The 24,037-nt window shown below is 39.8% G+C and overlaps 1 protein-coding gene across 3 annotated transcripts in view; it reads left to right on the top strand.

The window, feature by feature from the left end:
- Positions 1–2,951: 2,951 nt before the first annotated feature.
- LOC131227765 (signal peptide peptidase-like) overlaps positions 2,952–24,037 on the top strand; it is a 68,976-nt gene continuing 47,890 nt past the window's right edge. The window contains exons 1-6 of one of the 3 annotated variants that reach the window (XM_058223570.1): positions 2,980–3,029; positions 13,761–13,821; positions 13,906–13,968; positions 20,923–21,038; positions 21,160–21,311; positions 21,416–21,501. In XM_058223570.1, coding sequence (XP_058079553.1) covers positions 13,929–13,968; positions 20,923–21,038; positions 21,160–21,311; positions 21,416–21,501 — 394 coding nt within the window. In that variant the 5' untranslated portion in view covers positions 2,980–3,029; positions 13,761–13,821; positions 13,906–13,928. Of the gene's footprint in view, positions 3,030–13,760; positions 13,822–13,905; positions 13,969–20,922; positions 21,039–21,159; positions 21,312–21,415; positions 21,502–24,037 lie in introns of all 3 variants that reach the window. The other 2 variants (XM_058223571.1, XM_058223568.1) reach the window with 2 other exon arrangements.

The following is a 24,037-nucleotide window of genomic DNA, read 5'->3' as shown; positions in this document are numbered from 1 at the left end:
CGAGTGGACCACACCACAAGAAACAGTGGGAATATCAATTTCCACCATTGGGCCCACAGTTTTATTTGTCACCTAACCTATTCATAAGATCAAGTGGACATGGATGAAGTGAAAACACAAATATGAGCTTGATCTAAAACTTTTGTTGCTCTTAAGAAATTTTATACGGTAGATAAACGTTCAATTCATATTGTCTACTTGAGCTTTGGATGCGTTTCATTTTTGTGCTAGTGCTATAAAATTATCTGGTAAAATAAATGGACATGGTGGATAAAATACATAAATCATGGTGGGCTCCATAGAGTTTAAAGCATACAGTATTGATTTCCTAGCTTCATAGTGGGCCCTACCTAGCTTCATAATGCACTAACTTTGAGCGAAAGGCTTTAGATTTATTTGGAGGAAGATTATATCCTTGCCATTTCGACTCCTAGTGAGGAAGATAGGATTTGAAGAAAGTTGGGGAAATGAGTCATAAATCCCAACTTATTCCTACAAGAAACCCTTCTCGTTTTCTTGAAATTGCCGAATTCTCATTTTCCAAACTCATGTACGCCTCTCTGCATCGTCCATCTGGTGGGACGGACACTCGATCGATCATAGTTCAAGAGAGTAAAAAGATGCATTTCCCTCTCTTTGAAAAATTAGAACGTTGGCATATAAGTCACTTAGGTTACTCTTGGATGCCTGTAAGTTTTTTAAGTTATAAATAAGTTACAGGTAACCTACTTACAAATGAAAGAAAGTTACGGACAATTCTATTTAGGTGTAAGCCGTGATTTACTTATGGGCGTGTTTGATTTTCCATGATACATGTAAATCACGGTAAATAAGTAATTATTACTTTTTCACCTTGTTTGAAAACGTAAGAGTAATTCCACCTCGAAAATCGATATAAAAGTGTTGATTTGAGTCTGTGGACCCTAGTGTAATGTATATGATATATCTGCACAGTCCATCTATTTAATTTGAACATTTTAGGGTATGAGCTGAAAAATGAGGTAGATCCACTCATCAAATGGCTCACATGAAAGTAAATAGTGGCCTTAATTTACCATCGTTGAAAGTTGTTTCCTTCATTATGCCCACGTTGAGGTTTTTATTTATTTATATTTATATTTTTATTATTTTTATCATCTAACCCATTCATAGGGTCACACATATATGGATAAGGGGAAAACACAAATATAGGCTTGATCTGAAACTTTTGAGGGCCTTAAAAAGTTTTTAATGGTAGGCATTCAATTCCCACTGTTTCCTTTGATGTGGTCCACTTGAGCTTTAGATCTACCTCATTTTTTTGCTCATGCCCTAAATTCAGCTGACATAATAAACGAGCAGTGTGGATAAGTCACATACATCACGAGGGGCCTTACATTGATTTCATAAAATTCTCGCTTTAATTGTTAAAAAAGTAAGTTGTTATATAGGCATTGGGAAAGATGATGTATTTACCATGGTAAATAATTATTACTTTTTTACATGGTAATTATAATTGAGCTGAAAAATCAAATAGGCTTATAGGTAACTTAGTTTTTGTATTTGAATAACCTGTAAGTTAATTATAATTAAGATGTTGTCTATTCACACCAACTTTAATCTGAAATATGGAATTGTTTAAAAATCAAATTGACATATAAAAAAGCTTGGATAAAAGTATGTAATTTTATTGAACCCATTTAGATTAATAATTGGACCGAATTTTAAGCTAAACTAATCATTAGGTGAGTCCTAAAAGTAGGCCAACACATTAAAAAATATATAAAAGTAGGCCCACTTATATGTAACTTAAAAACTTCTTAGGGGCCACAAGTTTAAAATCAAATTAATATTTATGTTCTAATCATGAAGTAAGATATTAAATAAACATTATAATCATCATTATGAGGTTTTTAATCACAAACACCTAAGATTGAGATTTGTCTATGTTTGCTTATTTTGGGATCAAGCCCTAAAATGATATGAAAAATTTGATGAATAAAATGGATAAAACACGTGCAACATGGTGAGGCCCACAAAACACCAACTAATAGTGATTTAGTTATTGGCTAACGTCGCTAGTCAAATTAGAGTGGATCCATCGAGGTGTGTGGGATCCCAAATTATGGATTCCATTGTGATGTATTTTTCTCACATCATTATTCATCCGCCTTGAAAGCTCTTCTTAGGACATGATTCAAAAAATAAGAAGATTTGAATCTTACGTGGACTAAAGTGAAGGAAACAATAGTAATTGACCATTAAAAACTTCCCATGGGCACAAAAGTTTTTGGATCAAGATGATATTTGTTCAGTATCTTTGCCCAAGTCTTCATTACTTCAACAATGGAAGTGGATTGGGTACTGAGTAAACTCTTTAAGATTCACCATGATTAATGTATTATATCGACTCGGTCCATCCATTTTACTATATAATTTTAAGTCTTTATCCTAAAAATGAAAAATATCCACAGATGAAATGGACCACATCACAAAAACAGTGAATTGAACTTCTACCGTTGAAAAATTCTCGGGGTCCACAAAAGTTTTGGATCAAACTTATATTTGAATTTTCCCTTCATCCATGTTTGTATGAACTTATGAACAGGTTGGATGACAAATAAACATCACCGAAGGGCCTAGCAAGGTTTCAATGGTGGAAATCATTATTCCCACTGTTTCCTGTGGTGTGATCCACTTGAGCTCTGGATTTGCTTCAATTTTGGTCTCAACCCCTTAAATGAGTAGGAAAAACGGATGGACGGCGTGGATAAACCATATACATTCACTGTGGGCCCAACTGAGTTTACTCAGTACGATAAGACTGTGCTGGGTATCTTAGCGCGCAATCCGATTTCCTTGTCAACAGGTCGGATGGCAAATAAATATTTCAGTGGACCCGTGATGTTTTTAATGGCAGGAATTTAGTTAAGATTGAAAAACGAACAAGGGTTAGGGCTTACCTTGCCAGAGCAGAGAGAGGGAAGGAGGCGCTGAGAGAGAGGAGGCGCTGAGAGAGGGAGAAGGAGACGTTGGGTCAGAGCAGGTAGGTGCACTTTCAATACAGCTGCGTTTCCACCTCCCTCTCCCAACTTCGAAAATGGATAGCAGTTGCCTGTAACAAAGTAACCTGTGACTTGAAAAACACCTAATTCCTCTGTTACATTTCTTGCATTCTTACCTGATAGAAAGTTGCAGGTGGAGACTTTGTTACCTGTAACATTTCTCCCCCAAACACAAACTGTAAGAAAGTCACCTGTAACTTTCTTACATTTTACAGAAGTTACAGGCATCCAAACGTTCCCTTAGTTCTTTTTCGAAAGTTCCAAGGAACACTGATTAGAACCGTTCATTTTGTGGGACCAGACATGTATTGGATGGCCTATAGTGCTGGAAAAAAATAATCCTACGATGATGTTTGAATGGATATGAAGTTTGTTTAGAAAGTCTGAAAGTTGACTGTCAATGCGCATAAGTCCATTAATTGGATGGTTAGAATTGTCCCACTGGTGTGATTTTGCACCGTTCATGGTGGGGCTCACTTGGCGAGTAATTCTCAGCATGATGGTGGGCTCATATCCACTATGGAACTTGCCTTCCTAGAGACCTGATGAAAAAGCCACGTTTGGATTGCCAGTAGTTTTGCTTCAGCTACTTATGCCTCCAGTAGCTGGTCTTGTTTTCTTCTGATTCAGTGCATACGTATGTTTGGTAAACAGCATACTTACCGGCCAAGAAGTAGAAAAAACCCTTTTGAAAAAATCCCATCCACTGTATAAAAAAATCCCCAAAGTGAAACCCTAGCCCTAGAATGAAGAAAGAGAGGTTTCTTCTTCAACCTCATTATTTCGATCTCAGATTTTCTTTCCCATATTCTGCCATTAAAAACCTCCAAGCTGCTGCAATAGTAACCATTCAATCATCTACTTTCTTCGATCGAAACCATAAAAAAATGGAAAAGAAAAGGGAATAAAGGGAAAAAGGCAGGAAGACACAGAGGGAGGAGAGAGCAGGAAGAGACAGATTATGGAGGAGGGATGCACCTGGATTGCAACGACGGAGGAGGTCTTCCCTTCAGCTACAGTAGAAAAGTAATCCTTTTTTGCTCGAGGGGTCATTTGGATGCCTGTAAAATCCTTGAGTTGTAAAGGATTATGTAATTGGATTGTAGGTGCTGTTGGATACCTGCACTTTCTTGTAAAGGCTTTATAGGCTGTAACACACTACAAATTTTAGCTGTAATATGAAACATGGCAAAAAGTTATGTTTCAGATTACAGGTGAAGTCTTTACAGCTAAAAAGACACTATACATAATGGAACATAATGGTTCATACACACTCATGATGTGTGCGGCCTACCGTAATGTTTATGATACATCCAATCTGTCCATGATGTGCTTCTCTTGATGCTCTCCTATGGAAAAAAAAACTAACTTGATTGATCATCAAATGGACCAAACAAGAGGGAAGGATGGGACATCCAGCATTAAAAACTTCCAGATTTCATTTGGGCCCCACTGTGATGGATGGCGGACATCCAATCCTTCTAGTGCGTGCATGCTTTAATGCTCTCCTAGTGCCCCCCAAAAAATCAAGTCCTTTTTTATGTGATTTGTTCATTTTGGTGAGATTTACCGCCCCAAGCTCTATGGGGGTATGAATACCCACTTTATATGTTGTAAACATGATGGGGACATTAGAGGACCTATTCGGGTATACCAGAGATGGAGACAACCATTCACATCAGCGCAACTTTCTTTGTGGATGGGAGACGAGTTCCAGATGGGGCCCACCTGGCCATTTTAAAGACCCCACATGCATTGGACGTGCATCAGGAAGACCCCACTTTGAGATGATGAATGTGGGCTGCTTAGGAGACCATTTTAGTCATAAGATTTTTATTTCGTGTTGATCTGACATTGGATCTTGTTGATGGGGCTGTTGGGCCACTAGATCTTCCTGATCTGGACCCCTTTGACTTGCTTTCTTTATGTTTTTTGTTATTTTTAGGATTTATTTGATAGTTAAGATTGATAATAAATGTTTTAATTTTCTTATTTTAGATGATGAACCATTTCACTTAAGTGAACGGCATAGTTATAATTATTCCGAATTTTTAATTATAAAAGCACGAGGGGGTGGAGGTCCAACTCTAGTGGTGTTATTGAGAAGAAAGAAAAAGAGAGAAGCTCTCTTGTGTGATTGAATTTTCCTCCATGTGTTTTAGGGTTTGTGAGAAACCCTCCCTTCCAATTAGAATTGTGGAAGGGTAGAAGCTTGTTTGGTAGTGGATTCCCCAAGGTACATCATTTCTCTTTCTCTTCTTCAAAGGGTATTCTTCTTCTCCTTCTATTTTCTTTATCTTTTCCCTTCCATTACAACCTTCTAAATCCATCAAAACTCCACTCAATCCTCCCTCCTTTTCTTCTTCTTTAACTAGATATGTGTAGGCCATCATTTGTGGCTTTTCCTATTTAATTTTCCTCCAAAACTCCCTAATCCCTATATCATTTGAATCCCCAAAAACCCCATTCCTAAATCTCCATCCATGAATACAAAACCCTAATGAAAATCTAAATTTTTGTGAAACTTTTCCAAAACCAGAATTTTGCTTTCATATGTCTATCCACGTTGTTGTTGCACTACCCACGATATATTGGAAGTCCCTACTTCCAAGTGGGCTACTCTTGAATTCTTTTACATTTTCGTGCACCGCGTATGTGATAACCTAGGATCTCTATATTATAAATCTGAATTTTCGAATTTATTATGTGGTTGTGTTTGATTTTGCATGTTGATTGCTGAAATTAATGTGTAAATTGATCACTCATCTTGCATCCTAGGGTAGTTTCTATCATCCTACATCAAATTTGGTATCAAAGCCTAAGTCTAGCTTAGGGTGGGTGTTCGACAAAATTCCTATACCCATAATAGAGCATATAGGTCGCATATAGCTTGCTGAATTTTTTGATTTGGCTTGCTGAATTTTCTGCTTGAATATTTTCAAAGTCATATATTTTGCTGAAATTTTCAGATTTAGTAACTTTAAGACACCTAGTTGCTGAATTTTCAGTTTTAGCCTTATTAGAATCATTCTAGGGTTGTCCATAGGGTTTTAAGATACTAAGGGTCATCATACATAGAACACATGTGCATCATATAGTATCACATTGATTGCCATCAAATCTGATTTTTTTCTCACAACATTCATCATATAGTACACATTCAGCTAGGTTGTCTCTCATTAGGGTCGTTTAGTGCATGCAAACGCGAACAAGTCGTGGTTTTAGTCTATTCTCCACCATGAACCCGGATCAGATTGCCGAGGTTCTCGAAAAGATTAACCGCCGTTTGACGGCTATTGAGACGCACAATAAGACCACTGCTGTGTAATTGACTGCCAGCAACCAACATATCACGCGACTAGAGGCTACCTCTCACGGTACCCCCTTCACCGGGGAAGACCACCAGTCTCAAGCAGGAGAGCCAGCGGATGAAGACCCAGTTGAGCATGGTTCAATCCTAGTAGAACCCATTAGGGGTCGTAATAGGAACTTTGGTCAGGGGGTAGGCCACGTAGGACTGCGCGCCCATGTCCCTGGTAGAGGGTCACGGGATCTTTACGACTCTGAGGAACGGGTTATGAAGAGCTTCAAAGTTGATGCTCTTAGGTTTGATGGTTGCTTGAACCCGAAGCATTTCCTTGATTGGCTAGCTGACATGGACCACTTCTTCGAGTGGCATGATATGTTAGATTGTCGTCAAGCGATGTTCGCTAAGATGAAGTTGATGGGCATGCCAAGTTGTTTCGGACCAATACAAAATGGAAGACAAGTGGCGTGGAGATGAACCCATTACATCATCGGTTGAGATGAAAGAACTTAAAGAAAAATACATTTCGCTCTCCTACCATGATCTCCTCTTGGACCAGTGGCAATCCTTGAGGCAAGGGTCGATGTCTGTATCGGATTACATCTAGAGATTCGAGTACATGATGCGATGTGATGTCGATGAGTCCCTTGTTGTGACCCCGTCTCGTTTTAGAATGAGCTTGCCCCCTGAGATTAGGCGTGAGTTCATCCCTCATGATGTTGGTACACTAGAGGAGGCCTACCTTAGGGTAGAGGGGCTTGAACGATACCTAGTGCAACTGACCATGAAGCGGTTTGGGTCTCGTGATTCTAGTGGCAGGGTTGCTCCTCAGGGAGCCAAACCTAACCTTGGGAGCCAGACCAAAGCCCCAACTGGTGCTCCTACATATAACATAGATGTTAATGGTAAGGGTCTAGTAAGCACTAGTTCGAAGGGAAGTGAGCATATGCAATGTTTTCGTTGCAATGGTTATGGTCATCTCACAAAGGAATGCCTAAACAAAGAGGTAAAGCTCTTATGATAGATGAGGCAGATGAGGATGACGAGGACAATTGCGATATAGAGGAACATGAGCGTGATATTAGTGCTAGTGATGAGGAGTTTGATGATCAGGAGGCCTACACTCTTACAGTAGTTAGATGCGCCTTTGCCCAAGCTAAAGAAAATGATGATTGATGCAGGAACACAATCTTTTACACTTATATCAAGTGTGGAGAAAAGAATTGTAAAGTGATTGTGGACAGTGGCAATTGTGCCAATGTGGTCTCTACTAGCACTGTGATTCGACCAGGTTTGAAAGCTGAGTCTCACCCTTAGCCCTACAGAGTGTCGTGGTTGATGAGTCCATTGCGGTCTCATAATGATGTTGTATCCCCATCCAGTTTGGGTCGTATAAGGATTCGCTGTGGTGTGATGTGGTTTCCATGGATGCTGGCTACATCATCTTTGGTGGGCCCTCGTTATTTGGCTTGGACGTTACAATATTCTATTGCTTAAATATTTGTGCATTCATGTTTGAGGGCAAGAAAATTAGATTGAGTCCTCTTCCACCCAAGAGCATACTGGGAAAGAAGGAGATTACCAAGAAGGGTGATCCTGGAACTTCTAGGAAGCCCAAACCTAAGTCCCTTCATATCATTAATGCAAAAGAATTTGAAAGAGAGACTAGGGAAGATTCAGAGGTGTATGCCTTCGTGACTAGAGAGGTTACCCCCAGGTTGGTGTCGAGTAGCCTAGTGAAGTGATTTTGGTGATGGATGAGTTTAGTGATGTCTTTCCTGATGACCTCTCGGATGAGCTTCCACCTATGAGGGACATCCAACATGCCATTAATCTTGTCCTCGGGTCGACTCTCCCAAACCTTCTTCATTATAGAATAAACCCCACGGAGCATGCATAACTCAAGAAGCAAGTTGATGAGCTTCTTAGGAAAGGGTTCTTTCAGGAGAGCATGAGTCTATGTGACGTGCCCGCCCTTTCGACGCCCAAGAAGGATGGAACGCAACGTATGTGTGTGGATATCAGGGCCATCAATAAGATTACTGTTAAGTACCGGTTTCCTATACTGCATCTTGACGATATGTTGGACATGATGTCCAATGCCACAATTTTCTCCAAAATAGACCTCAAGAGTGGGTAGTACTAGATCCGTAGTTGTTCAGGTGATGAGTGGAAAACGACCTTTAAGACGAAGGATGGGCTGTACGAGTGGCTAGTTATGCCTTTTGGGCTAACCAATGCCCCAAGTACATTTATGCGGGTGATGACCCAGGTGTTGAGACCCTTCATGAGAAAATTCTTAGTGCACTTTGACGACATTCTTCTTTATAACATGACTAATGAACAACACCTCCACCATCTGAGGCAAGTGTGTGGGATCCTTAGGGTAGAGAAGTTATATGCCAACCTCAAGAAGTGTTCGTTTTTTTTTAGTAGTGTCATCTTCTTAGGTTTTCTTGTGTCATTTGAGGGCATGTCTGTGGATCTCGAGAAAGTCAAGGCCATAGTCAGTTGGCCTGAGCCGCGTAATATTCATGAGGTGCGTAGCTTCTACGGCTTAGCCACCTTTTACAGACAGTTCATTAGAGGGTTTAGTTCCATCATGACTCCCATTACTGATTGCATTAAAAAGGGGAGTTCCCATGGACTAAAGCAGCCTCTAGGGCATTCAAGGAGATTAAGGTCAAGATGACTGAAGCTCCTATCATGCGACTTCCATATTTTTCCAAGGCTTTAGAGGTTGCTTGTGATGCGTCTTGTGTAGGTATAGGTGTAGTGCTTAGTCAGGAAGGGCACCTTGTCGCTTTTTTTAGCGAAAAGCTGAATGAAGCGAAACAAAAGTATTCTACCTATGATAAGGAATTTTATGTGGTAGTGCAGTCCTTGCGCCATTGATGACATTATCTATTACCGTAGGAGTTCATCTTATTTTCTGACCATGAGGCTTTGCGCTGCTATTTTAACTCGTAAAAGAAGTTGAACCCGAGGCATGCCAAGTGGGTCCAATTTCTCCAAGAATACACTTTTGTGTTGAAGCACAAAGCCGGGGTTGAGAATAAACCTGCCGATTTATTGAGTCGTAGGGTCACGTTACTCCACACCATGGGCATCAAAGTCACTTGAGTTTAAGCGTTTAAAGGAAGATTATCCTAGTTGCCCATATTTTGGAGATATGTATGTATTGTTTTTAGATGGTCAATTTAGGGGTAGTAGTGAGTTTGTCCTGGCCAGTGAGTTTTTGTTTAGAGGTGATAGATTGTTTATACTCTGTACGTCCCTCCGTGACTTTCTTGTCTAGGAGCTTCATGCTGGAGGGATAGATGATCATTTTGGGCGTGACAAGACTATTGCCCTTGTAGAGGAGTGCTTTTATTGGCCAAGTCTCAAGTGAGACGCGGCTAACATTATGTAGGACTTGTCAGCTGGCAAAGCAGAGGAAGTAGAACATCGGTTTATATACACCTTTGCCCGTCCCCCATGCCCCATGGGTTGATATTAGCATGGATTTCATGCTTGAGCTCCCCAAGACGATTGGAAAGCACGATTCCATTTTTGTAGTTGTGGACCGTTTTTTTTGAAAATGGCTCACTTTCTCCCATGTTCTAAAACGTCTGATGCCATTAACGTGGTGAAGAAATTCTTTGGGGAGATAGTTTGTCTACATAGTTTGCCGAAGATCATTGTGTTAGATCAAGATGCGTGGCATATGAGTTATTTTTGGAAAACTCTATGCCACATGATGGGGACTAAGTTACAGTTCTCTTTGGCATACCATCCTCAAATTGATGGTCAGACGGAGGTTGTCAATCGAAGCTTAGGGAATCTGCTACGATGTCTGGTGGGAAACCATATTAGGACTTGGAATGCGGTTTTGCCCATAGCTGAGTTTGCATACAACAATTCCATCAATAATAGGTCCATAGGAATGAGTCCATTTGAGATAGTATTTGGGTAGAGGCCTAGAATGCCTATAGATCTCATACCCATGCCCGTTTCACATAGGCCATCTGAGTCCGCAGACGCATTTGTATGGCATATTCAAGATTTGCATAGACCATAGTGAGATTAAGAAGCGCATTAATGCTAGTAATCAACATTATAAAATCTTTGCAGATTCACATCGTAGGTTTAAGGAGTTTTAGGTGGGTGACTATGTCATGGTCTGCACTAGGCCCGAACGATTCCCACGGGGAACCGTGAGGAACTTGTATGCTCGCAGTGCCGGTCCATATAAGATTTTGACAAGAGTGGGCCCTAATGCGTATGTGGTGGGTCTTCCATCTGACATGGGCATTAATGCAACATTGAACGTGGAGGACCTTGTTTCTTGTGACGAACCCTCACATCTTTCTTCTAGCCTTCCTACAAACCTTTCTCCTATCCCAGATGATGGTGTCCCTGAACCCGTTCCTAGTCCATGGCCTTTACTAGACTTTACTTCCCATCCATTGCCTTCTCTTCCATCACTACTTGGTTGGAAAGAAGAGATTGAGGATGTTCTGGACCACCAAGCGATCTCTACTCGCCATGGAGGATATAAGAAATATCTCGTGAAGTAGAAGTACAGGTTGGAGTCAGACAACACTTGGATTACAGAGGCAGAGCTTTAGCGCATTGATCCTGACCTCCTTGAGTGTCATCACAGCTTTATTTCACCAGTGGCGAATTCTTTTTAGCTGAGGAGAATTAATAGGGATATCAGAGGACATAGTCGGGTGTACCAGAGATGGAGACGACTACCTTCATCAGTGCAACTTTCTTTGTAGATGGGAGACGAGTTTTAGATGAGGTCCGCTGAGCCAATTTGAAGACCCCACGTGTATTGGATGTGCATCAGGAAGACTGTACTTTGGGATGATGCATGCGGACTGCTTAGTAGATCATTTTAGTTATATGATTTTTATTTCGTGTTGATCCGACCGTTGGATCTTGTCGATCAGACCACTAGGCTACTAGATCTTCCAAAGTTGGATGCCTTGGACTCTGATTTTGCTTTATTTATTTATTTATTGTTATTTTTAGGATTTATTTGATGGTTGAGATTGATAATAAATGTTTTATTTTTCTTATTTTGGATGATGGGCTATTTCACTTAAGTGAGTAGCATAGTTATAATTATTCCGAATTTTAATTCTGATTTTTTAATTATAAAAGCACAGGGGAGTGGAGGTCCAACCCTAGTGGTGTTATTGAGAAGAAAGAAAAAAGAGAGAAGCTCTCTTGTGTGAAGGAATTCTCCTCATTGTGTTTTAGGGTTTAGGGTTTGTGAGAAACCCTCCATTCCAATTGAATTGTGGAAGGGTAGAAGCTTGTTTGGTGGTGGATTCTCCAAGGTATATCATTCCTCTTTCTCTTCTTTTAACTGTGTTTTTCTTCTTTTCTTCTCCTTTTCTTTTCCCTTCCATTAAAACCTTCTAAACCTATAAAAACCCCACTCAATCCTCCCTCTCTTTCTTCTACTTTACCTAGACACGTGTGGGCCCCCATTTGGGGTTTTTCCTCCAAAACTCCTTAATCCATAGATCCTTTGAATATCTAAAACTCCATTCCTAAATCTCCATTCATGAATACAAAACTCTAATGAAAATCTGAATTTTTGTGAAACTTTTTTAAAACTAGAATTTTGTTTGCAAATTTGTCTATCCATGTGATTGTTGCACTACCCACGATATATTGGAAGTCCCTACTTCTAAGTGGGCCACTCTTAAATTATTTTATATTTTCGTGTACCGCGTATGTGATAACTCAGGACCTTTGTATTTTCAATCTGAATTTTCGAATCTATCATGTGGTTATGTTTGATTTTACATGTTGATTGCTGAAACTACTGTGTAAATTGATCTCTCATCTTGCATCCTAGGGTAGTTTCTATCATCCTATATCAAAACACTTTACAAGTTAGCCAAACACATAATCCGTTTACCGGTAGATAGATTGCCACTTAAAAAGCCAAGCAGAATAGCATGTAAAGTGTTTACAACTTGAAACTTTACAGGCATCTAAATGACCTCTAAGTGTACAAGCTATTTTAAGGTGTTAAGCATCTCCTAAATGGCATGTTACTGAACTTTTTCCACATAAGCACCAATCTGCTGCTGTCAGCCAAATTAGTAGCTTATCAACATGTATCCAAACACGGCCTAAGAAACCTGACTACAACAAATAGAAAGGCAATTCTATGTCATGACATCTAGTCATTTGAGGAACACTGTATTTCCTTTTCATGCAAAAAATGCATCCGAGTCGTTTTACTCTGATTTGTTGCAAGGGAAATGATTAGTTTCCTGACTGGAACTGTTAATTTTGTGGGACCAGATATGGGTTGGATGGCTGCCCTTAGTATGGAAAAAAAATAATCCCACGATGATGTTTGAATGGATGGGAAGTTAGCGTAGAAAGTTTAAAGGTTGACTTTCAATGGCTCAAGTTCATTATGGTTGGGATTGTCCTGCTGGTGTGATTTTGCACCGTCTGTGATAGGTCCCACCGAGCGAGTGATTTTCAGCACGATGGTGGCGGCCATATCCAATATGGATCTGGCTTCCCTAGGGACCTGATGAAAGGAAACCTGATTATAACAAACAGAAAGGCAATTCTATGTCATGACATCTAGTCATTTGAGGAGCATTGTATTTCTCTTTCATGTGAACAGTGCTTCTGAGTTGTTTTATTCTGATTTTCTATGTCATGACATCTAGTCATTTGAAGAGCATTGATTAATGCCGACTATGTGGTTCCAGATGTGGAAAGAATGGCCCTTGGTACAGAAAAAGAATCCCATGGTGACCTTTTAATAGATGGGCAGTTAGTGTAGAATGTCGGAAAGTTCACATTCAACGCACACGAGTCCATTAATTGGATGGTTAGGATTGTCCTATCAGTGTGAATTTGCACCATCTGTGATAGGGCCTACCGAGTCAGTGATTCTTAGTGCGAGGTGGTCCCATATTAATGCAGGGGCATTTTCACACTGGGCTCAAGTGGGGTGGCCCGTGGGATGCCGGGGCACACTTGGGGTGGGGTGTGAAGCGGAACCGATGTGAAGTGGGGCCCATGAGGGGGGGTCGGCCGGGGTCCTAACCTGTGGGATGTGGGGCCTGGGCTATGAGATAAATGGATTGATTCGCCATGCTCTATCAGTTCGAGCTTTTAGAGCAAGTGGTTAATTGTCTGTATCACATATCCACTATGCAACTTGCCTCCCTAGAGACCTGATGAAAAGAAACCTGTTTAGAACAAATAGAAAGGAGATTTTATATCATCTAATTGTTCGAACAAAATTATATTTTCATTTTCTTGCGAAACATGCATTGGAGTGATTTTGTTCTGCTTTGTTTTGTGTGAATACATTTACATTAAGCACATTTTCTTTATTTATTTTTCCTTCCAGTGCGTGAATTGCCGGGAAGGAGATCCTTACCTGAAAAAGTTTCAGTTTCATTGAAGTCTTTGCAATAGCTGTTATCTCATGTAACGACTACAATCTTGGTACATGTAACTTTGTTGAAAGGCTCTTATTCATCTCATCTGTGTGCACCACACTCTATTCTACAGCTGTTGATTCTGAATTGTCACCAATGAAGACATGTGAGCGTGTTGCAAATCTGGCTCTAGCAGGTGTGCTTCTTTTGCTCACTTTGAGAAATGGATTTGGATGTTTATTTTTGTACAAATGGAATGAGAAAAAGAAAATTGATATGATTGTGGGTCAACATTATGCATGCCTGTCGTCTTTGTTTCATTGAAGGGGAATATCTGGTCTCACTATTAAGTCTGCAAGAAAAATAATTCGCGATTTCTACTCTAGGTAGAATTTCCAAATGTTCATGACAGGATATTCTGATGGATATGAAAGAGCCATTTCTTTTTGATGTATGGTTATGATGATGATGATGCCGACTGATGACAATGATGAAGCTTTTTTTTTTTTTTACAGATTAAAGTTGTCGAGGGTCCTTTGTGTGTGTGTGTGTGTGCGCGCGCGCGCGTGCGTGTGACTTTAACAAAAGAGGTCTACCTTGCAAAGATGCTCATGCGATGCCTTATTTGTGGACTACTAGTTGGCAGGCAAAACTTTTGTCTCTGAGTTTGACTCACTTGGGGACTGAAACCATCTCTGATTCTTTATGACTTGTTCCAACTTGGTCATAACACGTACAAATTCGGGGGTTTTCACTTAGAGTGACGGTTGCCGAGTCAACTCAATTTTGGGAGTTTCGATTCATGAACGTTATATAGAGACATTCATCTTATCTATTTGGGAACAATTGATAATTTTTTTTGATCGATAATAACTTTTTTTTTTTTGAATGGTAACTGAAATTGTCTTGAAAAGAGACCATTCAAAGCAAAAGGGAAGATGATCAAAGCCTCCTGTCCTCATGCTGTAGAGTCCTACCACACCATGCTGATATTTTAATTCCAGTAGACACCTCTATTTGGAAAATAGGTCTTGATTACCCCCTACCATTAAAGATAACAATTTAGCCTCATTAAATTTTTTTTGTTCTTTACCATTTTACCCTTGTTCTTTCCGTCCCTTCATATGAATCGTATCCTTTCCATTTAGACGGACCTGACTGCGCGTAGTCACAAAAGAGTGTGACTTGTGTCAATTGAGTGCGTAGTGGGAGAAAATAGAAATGTGCATCAGATCAACCTTGTCCCTCAGGATTGCCACCACATTTTCACCTGGATCCTTAACATCAGTCCAATTCAATACTCAGGTGGGCCACACCATAAAGAATGGTGTTGTAAAATCATGCCCAAAACCTCTAGGTGGCCCACGTAAGTGCTGGAAGTCCTGATTTTCAGGGCATCCCTTCATCCTGGCAGGGCAGATCAAATGAATAGTGGATAACATACATACCCCATTGTGAACCCCAGACAATTAGGATGATTTTAATTGTGGGCGTCCCCATCTCAACTATTCCCCTTGGTGTGTTCCATCTGAGTTTTGAATGTGCATGATTTTCTGGCCCTGGTACAAACACCTTATAGAAGGGATGGATGTCAGTCATTCTATCCAAGCAGCGAAGTCTCGCCCTCATATGACCACACAAATCACATAGCATTTTCATTCCTCTCCAAGAGTTTCCTTTCAAGAGGTTTACTAGAATACATCCTGACGTAGTGCAATTTGCAATAAGATACATTGGGACCCTAGCCACTAGATTTGGGCTTTATTCAAGGGCCCAAACAGTTGATAGAACTTCACTTGGATGGGGGATTCCCAAAAGAACCCTCACAGTGAACATTTCAACCCACCATTATAAAAATGAATATTTCAACCCTTCAATTATACATGGGTTGTTATGACTGTTATATTTAGAGCAAGAGAGCCAAATTACCGAAGGGATGAGATGATCCAATTGAGAGCACTTATTTGTTCTCTATTTACTATAGAAAGTAAAACACATCATATAAATGGTTCGGATCATTAGAAGATGACCCAAATTCAAGGGCCAAAGTCCCAATGCATGGCATTGTGATACGTTAGGATTTTTCTAGCAGATACCTGCTGAGAAGCTCTGGATTCTCTAGTTGTTTCCATTTAAAAGGGGGAAATTATTCGATACCCTCATTTCACGTGATGCTTGATATGCAGGCACCTAAAATTTGTATGCGTGGCATGCATTACCTAAAACTAAACTGATTAATTTTGAGGAACTCACTATAGTTAAATTCACAACCCCAAAATTATATTTCTTAAACAATCCCAACCTCTGATTCATGGACATTTGTTTGTTGAAATAGGATCATTGGATGCTTCTCACTTCTAACCGTCCAATCGTTGTCCACCAATCTGATAGTCACATGGTTAAGTAATCTTAAAATTTTTTTGGTTCATAATACATCTAGATTGAGACCCATAATTTGGATTGTTTTGAATTATGTGTATGCCACATGCAATTTTAAGGTAATTTCTAAATGCCTGTGCTGTCTTAGTATCAAAGTCTCTCTTAGAAAAGAAGATTCCTATGATAGTTCAGTACAATTTTGAAAACAGTAGTGTCCCATTCACCTCATATATATCACTAATATATGGCTGTCCAATCCATTCGAATTGTACGACAATCTGTGGATGGGGCATTTCTTTGAAGTCACACTAATTAATCAATCTTAACTAATCATTTGATGGCTATCAATTCAATTGCATTCGTAAAGGTAAAATAGTGATCGGTCAAAATTCTGAAGGCAAAATCAGATCTTACAATTACGTATTCAGTGCATTTTTTTGGCTTATTTGCTATCTAAATTTGGTTCATCGATTTGGACGGTCTAATTTGACATACAAATACAATAATGCCTTTATGAATGGTGAAAGTGAACACCAAATATTTTTGAATTGTGATGAAAATCTAGCAACAAGGGTATGATTGGAATTAGGAAAAAAATCTAATGTGGTTTTGCCATTTCCTTCAATGGAAGGGGGGGCGCGCGCATAGAAGAGATACTTTTAAAATGGGGTTTTGGCTGGAACAAAAATAATGTAAGGGACAGTTAGTCTTGAAACCACATAAGAGGGTTTTTTGTCCTTATCCCCCAAAAAAATTGTATTGAAAAGAGGAAATCAAAAGGTCTGAGGACGATGAGAGATCATCTTAGCAAACATAGGCCCAAGCCTCCCCCCTTAAACACACATCAATGTGGTCCGTACTCTGACCCTGAAAGGGTTTAAGCCCTAACAACCATCTAATAACTCATCCATTTGGAATGTAACCTCAACTTTTTCTTCATTACAAAATGTTCCAGTGTGCATTCTTTCTACATTGATCATGTCCCTCTAGGAATTTGCCATCAAGACCTTTTTCTTTTTCCTAGTTGCTCGTGCCATGCCTGGAAGGAGGACCGTGAATGGGTTGGGTACCTGTACCTGGGCTGATCAGAGTTGGGCTCCTTTGAGTACAAGTCTTAAAAAAAAAAAAAGGATCTGGAGCTGGATTTGTTCGGGTTTGTACCCATCTGTACCCATTGGGTATATGGACCTTGATTTCAAGTTGGGTTTGGGTTAGGTCCAGGTTAAATAGGGGCATTTTCATGGTCGATCCACACGATGGATGGATGAGATTGCCTGCATGTTTGTCACTTTGATACGTGTGTGGTGTGTAAATGGGCTCTCTTACATGTGTGGCTTGGTGGGTGATTGCGTGCATCTGCAGGGAATAGTCTCACCTTAAAGGGGCGGGGACACCCTGTCATCATAATTGTTTTTATAATATTATGTTAAAATGTAACTGGACCGAACCCAAGTGGAACTTGACTAGACCTGATTGTTTACTGGGTCCAAAATGGTACTGTATGTCTAAACAGGTCAAATTAAACCTGGACTTGTTAAAATCGGGTTACGTCCATCAGGCACTTGTGGGTCTGAGTACCCATTGACAGCCCATTCTACCTGGAAGTCCTAAATCCTACTTGGCATCAACTAATTTGTCCCAAAGCCCCAAGGACCTACTTTGCACATGGCTAGAGTACTTGCAATTTGTGAAGAGGTCATCAATCGGCTCCTCGCTACTGAGGTTAAGGATAGACACATTAGGAATGATTATATTGCTACTCCTTGGATGATTTATTGTTAGGATTTTATCCCTACAGACCAGCTAGATAAAAGTGACCACCTTGGTGGCCCTGGATGGCCCCATGTATGCTTTTGAAGCTTACTTCAATCTGCCTTTGTTTTTCAACATCAAAGAATAGAATGACTTAATGGGGAAATGATGCAGGACATGAAGTTCAAATATGATGTGCAAGAATTCAGGCTTAAGATCAGATTAGCTTAGAAACAACTACACAAATTCCATATCCCATATGAAAGTCCAAACATTCAATTAAGGGGAATCTAAGTGGGTCCAGGCCTACACAGGCTAGGGCTGGAACAATAAAATTATAAGCCAAACGATACTCAAAGGGAAATAGAATTCAGCCACACATGCATGGTAATTAGCCCCTAATCCAAGGGATTCCCCAATTTCAATTCAAGGAACCCTAGGATGAGAAAAAGGGGGAAACAAATCATGGATAATGCAAACTAGGATTATGGTTACGAAGTTAGGTAAGAAAAAGGAAAAGAGAAGGAAATCCTGAACCTGGAACAGATCCCGCGTGCAGATAGCGGGGCGGGGCATCGGTGCAGGTGCGCAGTAGGGGCCGCACGTGTGGAGGCTCGAATCCCAAAAGGTACCTCTTGGCCTTGGTCGGCCGGGGGGGTCTCCAAACCCTCCAAATTTGAGGCACGGTGTTCCGTTAAAGTTTCAGCCCTTCTGAGGGCCAGATTCTGAAAACTGGCTGTAGAGGGATGAACAACTGCAAAACAAACGGATTTGATATAAAAATGGTTGTGGGATGGATGAAATAAGATGGAGGGGCGGATTGGGATAAACATGGCTTCGCACCATGGTAGTTAACCCTTCGAAAAGTGAGGGCTTCGCACTCACTTTAATCTTAGCCCTTCGAAAAGGGAGGGCTTTGCACCCACTTTAATTTTTTCACAACTTAGAAACTTACAGAGCAGAAAAACTATGTAGGAATTTTTATTAAACTTCAATGAATCCAAAGAATTACAAGGAGTGCCTATTTATAGGGAAACCTTATACTCCAAAACTTGCGCAATGTGCGCAACCTATTACTTGGCAATGAAGTAAGCTAAAATAAAAAACAATCAAAGAAATCTAAAGCGTTCATGATGTTTTAAATAACATAAATAAGCAATACATAAAAGATAAAATCAATCCGACTACTGGGCCACGATCATGAGATCCCATGATGAGCTTTTCTTGACTATCGGGCCCATTCTTTTGAATCAAAACTTCGTCTTCTAACTAGGAGGCCTTCCTTGGACGTCGTCATCTAACCAGATTGATGGTGGAGCCCTCCTCCTACGTACATAATTAGGGGGGGGGGGGGGGGGGGGGCATGCACTTGTGGGCGGCGTGCGTGCACACAATGTCCTCATTAGGAAAGCCCCATTTCTTTCCACATTCTGCCATCATTTGCCTTTGTTTCCTATTCTTGGACCGCGCCTTTTGGACCCTGCGCGTGCACGTGTGGGCGGCGTGCGCGCGCACGATGTCCTCATTAGGAAAGCCCCATTTCTTGCCACATTCTGCCATCATTTGCCTCTGTTTCCCATTCTTGGACCGCGCCTTTTGGACCCTGCAAAAGGTGCTTAAATTCAATCTCCTTATTTGTCATACTCACATCCCTTCTAAATATTGGCGACCAGACCACATGGCATGATTGCCATTTTTATTGATCACATGGGAAGCCATGATATTTCTTTCTGTTGTCACCTAATTCAACATGGAAACAGCTGATATAGTGCAACATTGTCACCAGACATCTTCCTAGAGTGCAAAACCACCTCTGGCTTTTCATACCAATATCTTTGAAAAGATCTCTACTATTCTAAAAAGCAGGTCCCCACAGCCCTGCATCCTGTTATTGCAAAGAAGCTTTAATAAGCCATTCCCTCCTCTGAACTTTGCATTTGCTTCAAACAATAGGCCCTAATTGAAAACAACATGATTTGGTTGATTAGGGCCCATTGCATTTTTTGTTGAGAGAGAACTGAAATTTTATTAGAAAAGCCCGCCAAAAGACGAGAAAAGAATACAGCCCAAGACTAAGACAAAAACCAAGAAGAAAGTTTAGTAGACTTCGCTGCTCTTACATACGAGGCCTATTCTGAAACAACACTTTTCACTAAGCAATAACCTCTTCAACTGAAGGTTCCTTGTTTTGAAAACAATGACCATTCCGGACTTTCTAAATAAACCATAGAATTACGATCACAAGAAGCCTTCAAATAGCTTTCCGAGCTCCCACCCATATCACCTCCGTGCCAAGCCCATAAGAGATGGTCAACCGACTTTGGAAAGAAGAAGCCCGTAGGAGATTAGGGCCCACTACATTGAAAAATCAACAAAAAGAAGAAGAAGAAAGGAAAAAGAAAAGAAAAGAAAAAGAAATGGATGGTTTACTCGTGTCTTTTTCAAAAATTCCTCAAAATGGTCCACAGGGCTTCATTTCATCAAATCACACTTTCATCTTGTGCTTTGATATTCAATGTAGGCAGATCTGGTAAAAAAACCCTCTGTCTGTCCATCCTCCAAGCTTAAAATCAAGAAAAGGGTTGAAAATATGGAGAAAAACTGAAAAAAAGTGGACAATGTTGTATATAAGCATGTGTCTGAGGCATGTGATGCATGTGTGTCTTGGTTCTGATGTGGCCTGAGATGGGCTGATAAACATGGCATATTTTGCCTTCTTTAAACCTAGCCCTTCAATGAAGGGTAAATGTTTCTTGTGTACATGTTTTGTAGCTTGCTTTTGAGTTTCCTTTGGAGTTCATTGTTTATGGTGCCCGTAATTGAAAGGTTAACTATGCTTATGTTTTGAAACTTGGATATATTGTTAATAAGACATTGCTATGATAGCAGAATTTTTTGGTTTGGTTTGGTTTATTGTAACGACTCAAAGCCAATGTTTCTCAATGCATAATATATTTATTGTTGGTGAAGAGTTTCAAGGGATGTGGATGTGTTAGTCATATTCATTTTCTGTTTTCAGGGTTAACTTTGGCACCGCTTATCATTAAAGTTGATCCAAATTTGAATGTAATTCTGACTGCATGCCTGACGGTGTATGTGGGTTGCTACCGTTCTGTCAAGCCAACACCACCTTCAGTGAGTATGGTCATTGTCATTGAAGCATTTCTAGCATTCCTTTTGTCTCTCTCTTGGTTTTGGGTTAACTGGTATGCATTTATTGTGTTTGTCCCATATGTAACATGTTTGATACATGCAGGAGACAATGTCAAATGAACATGCCATGCGCTTCCCTTTGGTCGGGAGTGCTATGCTTCTCTCATTGTTTTTACTCTTCAAGTTTTTGTCAAAAGACTTGGTTAATGCTGTACTTACATGCTACTTCTTTATGCTTGGGATCATTGCACTTTCGTAAGTTCTCTCAATGTGCTTCCTGCCACTAATATTTAGTTTCATCTTCAGTTAAAAATTCTGGGATTGTTAACTGTGATCTCTCATGTGCCTCTGATTTTCAGCGCGACATTGTTACCTGCGATTAGGCGTTTTCTTCCAAAACACTGGAATGAGAACCTCATTGTCTGGCATTTTCCATATTTCCGTTGTATGTGCGCTCCTTCCTATTCTCTGCATCTTTATTTTGTCAACTGCTCATTGTGTACCGGTTTGCTTTCTTCTGGCAATTGGTTCTTAATTCTCACAGTTACTTTATGAAAAAAAAAAGGCTCTCAGTTCTCTCAGTTACTTTGTGAACTGATTTTCTAACATGATGTCTATAGTAACTCAGGATTATGTGTTTTCTGCGAGCCCTTTGTTCCATATGTTTTCTGCTAGCAATTTGTCACTGATCCATGGGTTTACTGATATTTGTTTTTTGGTTTCTCTTCTCTCTGTATTCTTGGCAGATAGAATGAGTTATTTGCTCATGGATGCCATTCTTCTGCCATTTGTTACTTCTTGTTATTAATTTGAGTTTTCAGCTTTACTAGGTGATCTAGTGTTATAGTGCCATCAGCCTCGGGTGAATGGATTTTTCACAAAAAATCTAGGGAAGTTGAATGTATTTAACTTCTAAAACTATTCTTTCATTCATTTCTACCACCCCTCAAACTATTGTGGCGTCACTTTGTAGGAGTTCTGTTAGTGTTATGTAACGCTAACCTTAAGTTTACACTGATGTTGTTCTGAGTTTTCTGACTATCCTTTTACTGGCTAAGTGTGCATGTTGTTCTGCTAAATTACGGCTTGTACTTATAATTTGGCTAGTGTTTATAAACTGATAGTCAAAAAGTATTAAGTGTTAATACACAAATGAACTTGATGCACCAAATTAAGGGCTACGACACATTAAAGCAATTAATTTTAGTAAGCATTCTAAATGTAAATTTACCAAACCATGAAGTAAACATCTCTGGAACTTAAAATTTTTGTCACGCCCATGGAATGATTGTTCTAGGATCATGTCACTGTTTTGTAAAATTTGGCTATGTCAAAGTCACATCTTTGTTTTTGTTCGACTTTCAACAAGTTATTGTGTACCACTCAGTCGAAGAACAGGGAATTAATGTTTGGGAGACGCTTCTGTTTTTCAGTTTTCTTTGCTTTCTTTAATGGTTTAGAGAGTTGGTTCTTTTGGATTTTTGTTTGTGAAGAAGGTTTTTTTTTTTTTTTTTCCTTCCTATTATGTCATTATCATAGCTTTGTCTTAGCTGTTTGGAAGATATCTTTACCATCTGTACAATTCCTGTTTCACGAGCATCAGTCCCAGGCATTGTCCTCAGCAAGGGAACAAGCCTTGTCCTGGATACCTTGCTGTTTGGCAGTCATCTTTACTGCCTTTACAATTCCTGTTTCGCCTGTCATTCATTGGCCGTATACTCAGTGTGGGTACAAGCCTTCTATGCCTTCTCGCTTCCTCAACCCAAGTCCTTTTGGTCTTCCCTTAATCTTGCTTTTAGGGCCTTCAACTCCTAACCAGAGTTCCCTCCTTACTGGGACTTTCTGTGGTTTTGCTGCCCATGATCGGACCATTTCATTCAGTTCTCCATTTTGTTTCCTATTGGGGCTACTTTGAGGTTACTTCAGATGTCTTCCTTGATTCCATCCTTCTCAGTCTTGCTTAGATCAGTCTTGCTTAGATCCATATCAACATCCTCATCTTTGTGACACTTGTCCATTGCCGCTCATGTAGAATTGCTGAATGAATGAAGTTTTCCCTTTAGTTTCATTGGCATGCTGGGATCACACAATCCTTCAAAGGCACATCTTCACTTAATTTACCCAGTTCTGATTCTTTTGTAAACACTGTCATGACTCTACCAATGCTTTTGGATTATAGAGCCAAATAATGAAGCAAAAACCTTCGGGAATCTCCTGGTTATCAATTTTAACTAAATCCTTGCCTCCATGACTCATCATCGTCATTACCATCTAAGACTTATCCCAACCATTGTTCAAAGTATCTCCGATATTACAATAATATCCCCAATATTATTTGTATCTCGATAATATTGATAACATTGGTAGCGATAACACTAGTAGTATCCGAAATTCCAGGTATCGGCGATATATCGCTATGTATCGTTAATGTATCGATATCACCAATATTTTCGACCATGTAAACTCTAGGTGCCACTTGTCTCGCTAGATGCCAATGTACTGCCAATATTTTCGACTGTGTAAATTCTAGGTGTTGCTTGCATTGCTAGTGTATTGGCGATATTTTGATAATATCACCGATGTATCGATATCACCAAAAATCTGTTAATTAAAAAATGTTTGGATGGATGGGATGGTTGGATGGATAGATGGGATGTTTGGATGGGATGGATGGATGGATGGTTGGATGGATAGATGGGATGGATGGAATGTTTGGATGGTTGGATTGGATTGATGGATGGTTGGGTGGTTGGATGGATGGATGGATGGATCATCATGCATGTATATTATGTTTATATGCTTATTTATGTAGGGATCTATAATGTATGAATGCATTATACATGTTTGTTTACTTGTTAATTGGTTTAATGAGATTGAAGTTATTGTTGTGTTATTATTGGATTAATTTCTTATGACTACACATACTTTTAGGCCGCATTAAATGGGAACTTATTAATTATTATGTATGCATTCTTTTTACA

This window comes from Magnolia sinica, chromosome 15 (assembly GCF_029962835.1).
Source record: "Magnolia sinica isolate HGM2019 chromosome 15, MsV1, whole genome shotgun sequence".
In the NCBI taxonomy this organism is placed as follows: Eukaryota; Viridiplantae; Streptophyta; class Magnoliopsida; order Magnoliales; family Magnoliaceae; genus Magnolia; species Magnolia sinica.
The sequence above is the reverse complement of the archived record's forward strand: the minus strand, read 5'-3'. Positions and strand labels throughout refer to the sequence as shown.